Raw genomic sequence first — 12,832 nt, 5'->3', positions numbered from 1 at the left:
TGTTAAAATCACCTTGAAATACACCCAACTCATTTATGTTAACACATTGGAGACCATTGGGGTCCAAAGATGTGCGGGTTAGGTTGATTGGCCATGCTAAAATTGCCCCATACTGTCCTGGGATGCGTAGATTAGAGGGATTAACGGGTAAAATATGTAGGGATATGGGGGTAGGGCCTGGGTGGGATTGTGGTCGGTGCAGACTCGATGGGCCGAATGGCCTCTTTCTGTACTGCAGGGTTTCTATGATTTCTATGATTCTAACTTTGTTGACAGAAATGGTTGTCAAAATAATGGGTAGAATATAAAAATTAAAACTATAGGTTAAATACATTTATATCTTATTACAGCAGCTCTAAATCAAAATTCTCCTTACAATTGGGAAGAGTAGGTGTGGTAACTTGAGACCAGAATAAAGGTAGTCGAATGCGTTGTTTAAAAGAAAGACTTTTTACATAATAAAAAATGAAGTTTAACAATACCAGTAATTCAGCAGAAAGGTAACAACAGTAACTATGAAAACAGGAGCATGAGTGAAACAGGTTTTCCTTACAGGCCACCCTCTTGCAGACTGAAAAGCCCCCCAAAACCCACATGCTCAGAATCCTCAACAGACGTCACTAAAACAATTACATAGCAGAAATGCTCAAGAACACTCTGTACTTAAAATGACACTCTGGAACACTTCTCCCCCCTCTTAAATTTCAATCCCCCATCAAGACAGAAATACCAGAGTAATGTTGTAATTATATGAAAAGCTGCCAGGAGCTTTGTAGTTGTGTTGCAACCTATGCAATACCACTGGGGAATCTTGTATCTGGAACTGTAGGAACATTAGTAGGCTGAGAATCTGTAAATGAACATTCCTCTTCCATTCCCACAGCAGTCAACTGGCAAACCTCGAACCTCAAACAACTTGCTGACGAACATCCACAGCAGCATTACCTTCTGCCATGTTATTAGTAACGGTTACCGACTCCAAAACCTTTCTGACCCTAGGTCATACCGCAAACAAATATGTTCCTAGTGTCTGCAAACAACTCTACTGCGTCACAGTCTCATGACACAAGATACTGAACCACTTTGGCTTAAAGTTATCCCCAGTAACCACCTCTGGTTACTACCAAAGTTCCTAATGTAAGCATGAACATTGGGTTTGAACAGCCTCTCTTTGGAGTGGTAGTCATGTCCCTCCTTCTGCTTCGTTTATCTCCTGCTCACTTTTCTCAGAACTGAAATAGACCCAAATGAGACTTCGGCTTCCACCTAACAATTCCACTGGAGAGTGCCCGGTTGGGGATTGTGGTGTGATACGATATTGGAATAAATATGTGGAGAGCTTTGTTCTCAAGGTGTCACCTGCCATCCTCTTCAATCCCTCCACAGTTTGAACAGCTCGCTCTGCGAGACCATTTGAAGCCGGATGGAACGGTGCAGTATACACACGGCGTATACCATTTCTTTGCATGAATTTTTGATACAACTCACTTGTAAACTTTGTGCCGTTATCTGAAACAAGCAAATCTGGTAAATCATGAGTTGCAAAAATTGGATGCCACTTCTCTATGGTAACAGGAGCTGTAATATTATTCACAATAGGTGCTTCTAACTATTTAGAATGTGCATCTACAATCGAGAAAAACATGAAAAGGTCCAGCAAGGTCCACATGAAGTCTGAAGCACAACCTATCAGACCACTCCTAAGGATGAAGTGTCACCCTTGGGTACTTGATCTCACCCCACTTCAATGGAATTTTGCTGAGCTAGTCACGTCCTAGCCAACTCAGCCCCTCTCTTTTTACCACAAGCAGCCGTGCCCTTGTTTCTTGATTATTTGTCATATGGACTTCAAATGTCCTGAGCAAAAGTATGGACTCTCCAGTGAACATTCGAAAGTTAATCTCTGCCAGAGTACGGTTGGCGCTCAGTTAGAGTTCCATGTCAGGTCTCTTTACTAATTATGGATGTAGAGGCTCCTTGACCACCTCCACCTTGATTTGCTTTCCATCCACCAGCAGTCATATAGATTGCACTTGTGCTCATTAACATTAAGCATGTTCTAAATATGCTCCTCTGCCTGCTCCGAGCTTTCCACTTGGTGTGTGGCTGCTTGAGGATTCCTCAAATTTAAATTTTCTTGCTCAGCCTTCGCGTTGCTTTTCACACCCCTGCAGTTCTTCGCAAATTGCCCCATCTTGTTGCATCGGTGACAAACAATGTCCATAAACTTGGAATGACTCGCATAGTGTGGCCTCCACACCTAAAACACTGCACTATTTTCACCTTTCTGTATTTGGTGCAGTGTCCCAGCCTGGGCATCATCACTAGCTTGCTGAATATGTCTAGCACTACTGGCAGCCATTTCCATGCCCTGAGAAATTTCAAGAGCCTTCTTAAAGGTAAGTGTTGCTTCACTTATTAACCAACGCTGAATGCTGTCCTTGCTATTGCCAGAGACCAGCCTATCTAGACAATCTGGACCTTGTGTTGCCACGCTAAACATCGAAAATCTTTGTTTTGTTTTCCTCCCATTTTCTTCTTGTTGTCAAAAAGATGTGGTAACTTGAGATCACAATAAAGTTAGTCAAATGCATTGTTTAAAAGGATCTTCTTTAGATAATAAAATTAAGATTACCAATAACTAACTCAACAGAACAGTAATAGCAATGAAAACAGGAGCATGAGTAAAACAGGTCTTGCTTGCAGGCCACCCTGTTGCAAACGGAAAAGCCCTCCAAAACCCACACAGGTTCAGAAACCTCAACAGACATCAGTAACACAATTACATAGGAGAAAGGCTCAAAAACACACTGTACTCAAAATAGCACTCTGTAGTAGTGGATTCCTGCCGCTGTCATCAGCCAGTCTTAAAGCATAAATGGAGAAATTGTGACAAGAAAATCTTCCTGATGCTCCACATGCTTACCCATGAGGGAAACAGCATGGATTTTCCCATTTAAGACAGAAGAGGAGAATTTTGGTTTGAGTCGTAGAATCTTCCTTCCCAAAGAGTGGTAGAGACAAGGTCATTGAATATTTTTAAGGCAGAGGTAGATAATTTATAACAAGGGATTCAAAGGGTATTGGAGGTAGGCAGAATAGTGTTAAAGCCAGCATCAGAGCAGGCTTGAGGGGCCAAATGACTTACTTCTGCTCCTAATTCGTACATATATTTGTATGTCTTTGCAACCTTATAACATCAGTATAATGACCAATTTAGTGCATTACTATTGGCAGCTCTGTTCTAATAGCTTCATAACAAGAATGAACTAAGCTAAGACTGTCCTCATTGATTTCACGTAGCATAGGGGCAGCAGATTCAGTACATTCACTTCAATGCAAGAACTAAAATGGGTGTACAATTTTAAAAAGCTTAATGTGCTGCATTGAATACACTAGAGACAAGCACAGATAAAACACTGCAACGTGCGCTGAAAAATACATCCAAGTATTGTAGGAACTTCATTTTCTACATATAGCATTTTAAATTGACCACACACCCATTAGAATAATCAGAATTCTCTTTCTTTCCCCCAAAGCTAGCCAATCATTAGGTGCTATTGCTACTTTCAAAACCATCAACTCTCCCCAAAAAAGACACCTTGACACCTTTGTCCTTGCGAATTACTGCCCTTTCCTCTCCAAAGTCCTTGAACATGTTGCCTCCTAAATCTACACTCACCTTTCCTGAAAGTCCAAGTTTGAATCTCTCCAATCAGGTTTCCAACAATTCCAAAGCAATGAAATGTCCCTAATCATGATCACAAATAGTGTATTTTCCCTCCTTGCTCTTAACTCATCCATAGCTATTGATATGGTATTTCCTCCTTTCCTCCATTGTCCAGCTCTGTGGGACTATCCTTACTTGGTTCCACTCAACTATCCAATTAAAGCAGATCATCTGCAGCAATGGTTTCTCTTTGTGACTCGTATGATAACCCGAGACCCCCAGTATCTGCCTTTGGTAACCTTCTATTCCTTAACTGCATACTGTCCTTTGGTGCCATTATCCAGTCATGGGGTCAGCTTCCACATGCATGCTGACAATACTGAACTCTACCTCTTCACCACTTCTCTCGACTCCCTTAACTGTTTGACCAACATCCAGAAGACTGAAGCCAGTCTGTGTTGCAATGAAATGCATGCTTTAAGTTGGTAATTAAGCACAGTTGTCCCCAGTTGGGAAAAGATTAGGGAATAATTGTAAGAATATATAAATCAAATGTCTCAAAGGAACAGGAAGAGTGAGAGACTTGGCTTCGATGCCTTGGAAATGAACCTGTTTTAAGGTACAAGTTAGCTTCAGATTCATTCTTCCTCAACATACAATTATTAGAATTAACACTGTACCCTTTGATAAAATTCTAATCCCTTCCCTTGGCATTGGCCCATTTTGAACCGAACTAATTGCTAACTCGTGGTCTAAAACAAAGGGTTTTATCTGAAAAGGGTTAATAATCACACCAGTTTAAAAATCAAATAAGCTGCTAGCTGTTAATTCAATTACACAATGTACAAACAGTTCCATTGAATTATGTGCAGCTGCAGTTTATCAGTATCTGTTATTCCTTATTATAATAAGGAACAATGGACATGGGAGGTTGATATACTATTGGTTAGACATACGCTGGAAAGTGGTAGATAAGTAAAAACACTTGATATTATAAATAGGTAGATGTGCACAAGCTATAACTGGACAACTATATCCCTTATGTAATCCTAACTATTAGTTGCGAATGGATATAGATAATTTCTGAGCAAATGTAAATCTTTGATTGGTACATGCTAATTACTTGTAACCGAACCTGAAAGTAAGCTTGTGTAATATTTCATTCAGGGTTCTCTGGTGTGCCACCAGCTGGTGCATCAGATCCCTTGGTGTCACACGAAAATAAAGGTCATTTTTAAAACTTCGAAAATCTCCGTCTGTTCACCAAAGAGTGTCAGAATCCAAAAGCAGCTGAACAACTAATTCTGTCCAGCAACATATCTAAATGCAGTTTGTTATTGTTAAGCAATCACACAATCTAGTAAAAAGCCTAAAACACCAACATTAAATTCACCATTTTCAGCTTAAATAGATTTACCTCCACTAACTACAGATGACCAAGTCCCTCCTGAAGGGTTGTTTCGTGCTACAGGAGTAGAAATCTCTCCAGATACATTATGGGATATGAAATCTGAACCTGAAGACATGCCAGTTCGACCAGAAGGACCTCTATGTCGAGGATGGCGCTGTGCCTTTGGAGACATCCGTGGAGGACCTTGGTGACAAAACAAAATGTAATAAATATTAGTACACGGCAAATGCCAAGCAAATCAAAGAGACTGATGATCTCCAAGTTTAGGTCACAGTGTCTGAATATGTTTGCAGTGATGTGACCTATGACATCAGTGTACTCAGACGATAGTATACCACTGCAGTTCATAAGACCACAGCCATTTTTTGCCCTGTGCATGGAATTAATCTGTCAATTATTCCAGTGGACAAGAGATCCAGAATCTGTTGAAGTGAAGGTTTTAATTCCATAAGAATTTACATTGTGAGCTTTTAATTAATAAAATTCTTTACTTGTGTGTCGCTGACAATTTTTTAGTTCATTCTTTCTTCATTAAGCAGTGTAGCTATTGCATTTTAGACATCAATTTTTAGTATGGTCAATACCAGACGGACACGAAGTCCTTTTAAAGGTGTTAGAAAATGGAAATTCTGGACTCTACATCCATAAAATAAGGTTTGAGGACTAATGAAAAATGTTTGTGCATCTTTCTGCTTTAAGCTCAGTACACTGTACGTATGTACTGCTGAACCGAAAAAAACATGCACAGGACAGATTATAAACCAAAGAAACTGGGATAAGTAAAACTTTGCTGTCTGGTGCTGTAAATTCATCAATCTGAACCAAAGAAGACATTCTTAATTCATGGAATTATATAGAAAATACAGCACAAATCTAGGTCACCTGGCCCATCCGATCAATGTCAGTGATTCCCAATCATTTTTTAATGTCAAGACACATTTTTATCCAAAAATTGAGGCACACCATCTTTTTCTCTAACTGAACTGCCCCCTAGCAGAAGGCTTTTGTCTCAAAAACCTCTTAAAACCATGTCAAGCCACCATCTAATACAATTTTCATTGGCTAAAGTAGTTTATAATGAAAGCCTTTTCATCAATTTCATGTCAAATACAGTATATTTTATTGAAAATGTACACAATTTAAAAGTGTTTCCCATTAAAGATGTCAATTGTTTCAGTTTTGTTTAAGTCTGCATTTCTCAATGTGAAAGTTCGTAAGTGAAGTAAATGCTGTGAGCAGCATCTAACAGGCAATGTAAGTATGACACCTGAGCCTGCCTCAGAGGAGAGTTTGTTGATCCAGGGGGGAACTGATGACAGGGCAACTCAAGTTTTGCCCTACACACAGACGTTCCCTCCAATAAACCAGTATTGAGATAGCCAACTCGCACAGGTAGACCGTGGGAAACGGTAATACTGCTCTAGCACGATCGGAAATAGCTACGATATTTTTGTCCCACAGGCAACACAAGTGAGTCCAGTGGCATCTTTGCAAACCTCAGTTTCACTGTATGATCTATCCTGAGCTCTGCAAATTCCTCTTGTTCTTTTAATAGCAAGTTCTTTGATGATTCAAAAGTGAACTAAATGGATCATACACCCAGTTAAAATTTCCATGCTCATGGAGGGCAAGAAGCATTTGAATCTCTCTTGTAGCGTTTTATGTAAGAAGAGGAGATTGAGTATGGTTTTGCCAGCAGGATTCACAGATGTCAGTCAGCTTGAATATTTCAATTGACATGCTTGCCATTTTTTCCTGTCAAACAACCAGTTTTGGTCTGAAGGCCTTGGAGTTTATCTGTGGTGGTCAGAATTTTCTTGTTTTCCCCCCTTCATTTTACCATTCAGCTCATGCAGATGGCTGAATATAACAAAGTTATGCAAGCTTAGCACACCAAGTAGTACCACATATTAAATGTTTGTGGGGCAACTTATGCAGTGCTGAAAACTTGCTCATAAACACAGGAGAGAACTTCTGTGCACATGAACAAACTCTGGCACTCAGCTCCCATCTCTTTACAAAAAAATAGTAAACAAGCACAAAAGCAAAGGACATTATTTTAGATAGTTCAAGATTTTCACCGTTTGGTCTAATACTGCCGGAAAACGCAGATGACATTGTTGTGGCAACAAGGGTTTCATAATGCAGGGTACAGTGGCTGACCTGGATGCCAGGGTTCTGCTCTTTCACCTTACTCACAAACACTTGGGCTTTTCCTGCCATGGAAATGCTCTGTCAGTGCAGATGCTATTGCACTTGGTCCAAGTCAAGATTGTTTTCCTCCAGATGGGCAGCTGTGACACAAAAGGTGTCACATGACTGGGCATTTTCTTTTTGCAAGAAGAAATTCTTTTTGATAGAATCCCCACCATTGGCTAAGAGCTGGCAGTGCCCGTTAATATCTGAGGAGTCTTCAATCCGCAGGGCGGGTTTTACACATTTCTAATTGTTCTTGAAGCACCTGGCCAATATCAGCTGACATTTTGTCAATACATCATTTGAATGTTTTATCAGAATGAGGAACTTTATGGATTTCTTTGGCGACATCAGGTCCCAACATTCCTCTCAATATATTTGCATTCTGGCAGAATTAGGGTTTTGGCAATGCTGTGCGACTTCTTCAATGTCACTGTGAACTCAGCCACCAGGTAAGTCATCTCCTGTGCATTATCTAAAATCCGAACACATTCCAACTCGTCTTGATTTTGATTTAAGTTTTGTTCTCTCAGGCGTTCGAAGGAATGTACATCCTGCTGGAGAGTGAACGACGTTTTGTAATCAAATGACACTTCAACTTGCTTGGTACCGCTGCAGTGTTCGAGAGCTTCTTCCTACAATTAGGCATTCTGGGACAGGGCAAAAGTAATCACCAGCCCACAAAAATCCAAAGGCCAAGTAGCTGTCATTTTGTTTCTCCTGAAATTCTGTTGATTTGGCCACATCTGAATCAGAACAGGATTGTTCACTTTTCAGGAACTTATCTATGGTAAACTATGGTCAAACACATCACACTACACAATAAATGCCCTTAAATATCAACCTAAAAGTGCAATTTCGGCTCTTCAGCTGTTCCAAGCAGAACACTACTGTTTCAAAAGATATATCGTTGCCCCAACTCCCTGCAGCACAGAATTACCAACCTTTGGTTGCCTTCTCAGATCTTTGGAGCTACTTTTGCAGTCTCTTCAACTAGTAGGACTTCTCCCAAGCCAAATTTCGCTTAAGGGCTGTAGGAATTAGAGCCCGTCACTCCTTTCCTTAACTTTATTGGTTCCTATTCCTTATCCCTGTCTTTTTCCCTTATTGGTCTTTTTCTATACTTCAGCCTGTCTTCTCGTTTTTTTTTCAACCTCTCCCCGTTTCCCTGGGTTTTTGCATCCTTTTTGAGGTTTCACTCTGTGTAGGCGAATAGAGCTATCGTCTTCAGCTCCAAAAAGTCAGTATTGCCAATTCTCAATGATCACGTGCACATTTCAGATTCATAATGTTCATCAGACCAGAACGGGACTGTAACACTGAAAACTGTCAAGTTCAAAACATGAAATGTGTGATCAACCCCTCAATGAAAGAATCAACTTCAGGAGGGAAGGAGCATTTCGCCACACCCATCATAAGGTGCAGGCTTTGTAACTGATGTGCATTCAGAACATGATGCAATTATAGCAAGTCTCAGGTATAACTTTCATATAATTCATATGCAGTTTAGTTAGCAAAACAAATTAAAGTGAAGTTCAGACCGTGGTGCTCCTCAGACTTCAGGTAGCTTTAAGCACGCTGCTTACCTTCTGACTTTAATCATGACATACAAAGCATTTGGCATATGGAATTTGGAGGCTTTGAAACATTTTGTAATCATGTTTAGCATTATACCCTGATTCTGTTCTCAAAGGCACAACATAGCGTTGAAAGTACAATTCAGCAAAACATCACACTAATATATTGGATTGTCAGCCCACACCACCTGCAAACCAACCATTAATACGGTAATAAAGAAATGCCTGTGCAAAAAAAATGCATATGATATGGACCATCACATTCCATGTCAAATGCAATGGTCTATGCACTAGCATTTGACTTGTTTCACTATTTACACTGATGACTATTAGAATTAGGTGTTTACATGAATAAAGTGACAACTGCCAGTTTGTAGCATGTGTTAAATCAATCTGACAACAATATTAACTACATTAAATGCAAGCATATGGAAAAATAAACCTCCAAACGGACTCAGAACAGATACCACACATCACTTCCTAGTCCACAAAGAATAGGCCTGAAAAGGGCCAACATCAGGTCCAGAGGATTTTACATCCTTCTCCCAAAAGACAATTTATGCTGGGATATCCAGTCTTCTGCTACCTCATCCAATGAACCATTCCTCATAGGTGACCCTGGACAGCAGCTGGCAGCAGCCAATTTGCCTTGAAGGTGGGCAAGCTACATTCCCTGTTCACTGCAATTCTACGCTCACCTACTGCACGTCTACATTTTCCAGCAAATGTTACTTAGCAGTGATTCAGGCCAGGAAACCATGACTGATTCTCCCCACCCTCTAGTTGAATGACATTGCAGTATCCACAACCAACAAGTAGTATTAGTTTTTTTATATACAAGGATACCTTTAAATGATTTAGAATATATACATGATTTATTCTTCAGAATTTGCTGAATAATCACTTGTATCACTACTATTTTCAAGGTTTTTACTTTAAGTACAAATGTCAACTTCTGTTATGCATACCCGCAACCCTATATCTGTGAGTTACTGTTGGCAAATTAATCATCTACAAATGTTTATCATCGCTCAAAATATGAACTCATCATTAAATACTTAGACATTAAACTTCTGAAAGTCATTTGCTTCAATAAACATTTCTCTCATGAAAATGCGTCAAACAGCCACAAACATGCAGTGAAGCTGCCATACAAACTGGCCCCTCAAGCAGCCACATAGCAATGCCTCAAGAAATTAATTTTACATATAAATGCAAAGTTTCACACAATAAAAACATTAAGGAATGCACGGAAAGCAGTTTTAGCTCAAAGGTGGCAACAGTACCCAAATCCTTATAAAATAATTACAACTAAACTAACATGCACGTAACCCAGAGGATGTGACCTAGTTTCACTGATTTGACTGGATATGAAGCTAGGCCTGAGGTGGTTAGCTATTTAGTTAAAATTCCCAATCAAAACAAAGAATTTGAAAATACTCTACACAAGGTGCTACCTGATCTGTTGAGAGAAACAGAGTTATTGGCAGGACTTTCCAGCCCAGGTATCGCAGGTCCCGCTGCAGCGGATATGACGAGCTAGCCAAAAGTCCCTTAATTTTGGCAGGACTGGAAAATCATGCCCATGGCTTCAAGTTAATAAGCATTCATTAAAACTGAAATATTTACTGTTTTGCACTCTACAGATGTTGCCAAACCTGCAGAGTATTCCCAGAATTTTGTGTTTTTATTTCGTTTCCAGCATTCAGGGTATTTTGCTTTTGTTGTGTTTGAGTTAGCACCCTCATCCCTGTTTGAAGAAATGTTCAGAATCTTACAGTGGAGGCTTCCATTATGTGGTTGTTTCAAATTGCCTACATAACAGTCAGAGCACTTAACGTAATTCATTGCATAAGTGTGAGGAGAAACAAAATAGATGTTCAAGAAATGCAAGCTATTTAGATTCTTCTGAATTTTTACTTACTACAATATCTAAACATTATTATGGCTAATTCTGAAAAAAAAAGGAAAAGTCCCCAAGACAACAAATTTTAAGTTAAATTTGTATATGATTGTGGATTTGTCATTTGGGAGTCTATAACGTCATTAAGATCTCTGGTCACTTAGTTGCTCATGTTACTTATTCTTCCAACAAGCTAACTTGCATGTGGTGTAAATGATAATGTTTCAGATTCAGTGCCATATAAAAATATTCCTACTTGAATGTCACAAGAATCCCTTTATATTTCAATTACTTTTTCCAAGTCATTTTATGTAACCAACATGCACCTTTGATCATCGCACATTATCTTGAATACACATTCATATACAATAACTAAAATATAAATTTAAGGAAAGCTGGTTATGGACAACGTAATGGCAAAGCAGAAGGATTAAATAGGTTTAGTTTTCAAACATCATACAGGTTACAGGTTAAGAAACAAAAGTACAACTGCATTATTATATAGCAAAGAAATTAAACAAACATATATGGACAGACTAACTGTGGTACCTTCTGAAGACATGCGTTTAGGCATAGTAGAGACAGGAACTGGAGAACCATGAGCAGAGGGGTGAGACGGAGGCCTTGAAGGCCGTGAAGGGGGCCTGGAGGGCGGCCTGGTAGGAGTGGCTGCCCGAGGTGGAAGAGAGTTGGGAGCTGACGGATAGCGAGAAGGTGGGCGAGAGGAAGGAGATGGGCAAGGCGATGGCCAGGCAACACCTGACAGAACAAATGATATGAAGGAAAGTAAAAACTAAAGAAAAATATGGGAATACAAGTAACAGAAAATGACAAATTATATACACTTTACAAGACAGTAAATAGTTATAATAAATTTGCACTGAACTTTTCAAGCTACATTTCAAAACATTATGCACAATTAAACATTATGCACAATTAAAAAGATAAAGCACTCTATGTACAGTGTTTTGGCACAAAGAAGAAAGTAATATCCAATATTTCATAAAGCTTTGTCTTTTACCGTGGCATTTTGGGAGGTAAAACTAGGATTTTGTATTTTAGGAAGCAAGATGCGTTTGGAAAGCCAACACTTCTAATGTGCATCAAGACTCAGATTTGCATATTTAATAAATTGGTCACAATCTGAATTTGTTCCTTGTTCTGAGGCACTTTCAACAAGTGATATTCCATCAATCACTTAATGAGAGGTGTTAAAATATGTACCATAAAAGTTTCAGAAATGCAACATCCACAGAGAGCAGCACAAAATTGTCACTGTAATCAGGCTTAGAAAAAAATAAATCCATGTTTCTTAATTAGCAGGGATATTTAACATTTTGGTAAGTCTGTGCAGGAATTTGAAGGGGGGGCATGGAAAAATTGTCTTTATCGATGGGTATTGAAGTTTATTGATTGCCAAGTTCATTCAGTTGACTAGAAAAGCAGAACAAAACAAAATTTTACTTGGTGCAAATTGCAAGGGTGACGAATCTACATTTTATTTTGTGAAAAGGGCATACTTAGAAACTACGAAAAAGCAAGGGAAGAGGAAGAAAGAACTTTCTTAAATCAACAGTTTTGGTGAATTTCTGAGCTCATCAGGGCCCAAGGATGCCAACAGTAAGAATAGACCACTTCCATTCAGGTTCTTAATCTCAATATAAAACACATGATGGTTTAGTATAATCAAAGGCAAGGAAAAGCTGCATCATCTTCTCAATATACCTCTGCAGGAGTTCACAGTCATTTTTTTTTCTATTTCTCAAATCAGCCACCTTTGTGGAGCACAAGGAAAACTGAATCATTCTAAATAATGTGCTGTAGGCTCAAAGCCAGTGGGAACAGGTTCAAAAACTGTCAAGCGCACAAGATTCTTGCAGGCGAGAGTGTTTTTTCCCATCTCTTCAGCCTGACTGTTCCTAGAAATAAAATGATGAATTAACTTATTGTGCCACATAATATCTTCTTATTGGATGAGGACTACTAGAATGAATCCATTGGTGTGTTTAATTTTGAATAAAATTATTCTTACTCCGGGAATGGAAACCATACTTCCTCAAAAATCAGATGTCAAC

At 39.2% G+C, this 12,832-nt stretch overlaps 1 protein-coding gene across 9 annotated transcripts in view; it reads right to left on the bottom strand.

The window, feature by feature from the left end:
- The window catches only part of atxn2 (ataxin 2), an 80,339-nt gene that overhangs the window by 26,410 nt on the left and 41,097 nt on the right, over window positions 1–12,832 (bottom strand). For 5 of the 9 annotated variants that reach the window (XM_078227434.1, XM_078227435.1, XM_078227436.1 and 2 more), the window contains 2 exons: window positions 11,307–11,516; window positions 5,088–5,264 (listed from right to left, as the gene is read on the bottom strand). In XM_078227434.1, coding sequence (XP_078083560.1) covers window positions 5,088–5,264; window positions 11,307–11,516 — 387 coding nt within the window. The remainder of the gene's footprint in view (window positions 1–5,087; window positions 5,265–11,306; window positions 11,517–12,832) is intronic. The other 4 variants (XM_078227439.1, XM_078227440.1, XM_078227441.1 and 1 more) reach the window with 1 other exon arrangement.

Source organism: Mustelus asterias, chromosome 13, assembly GCF_964213995.1.
Source record: "Mustelus asterias chromosome 13, sMusAst1.hap1.1, whole genome shotgun sequence".
In the NCBI taxonomy this organism is placed as follows: Eukaryota; Metazoa; Chordata; class Chondrichthyes; order Carcharhiniformes; family Triakidae; genus Mustelus; species Mustelus asterias.
Note: the sequence above shows the minus strand (reverse complement) of the source record. Positions and strands in the feature narration are given on the sequence as shown.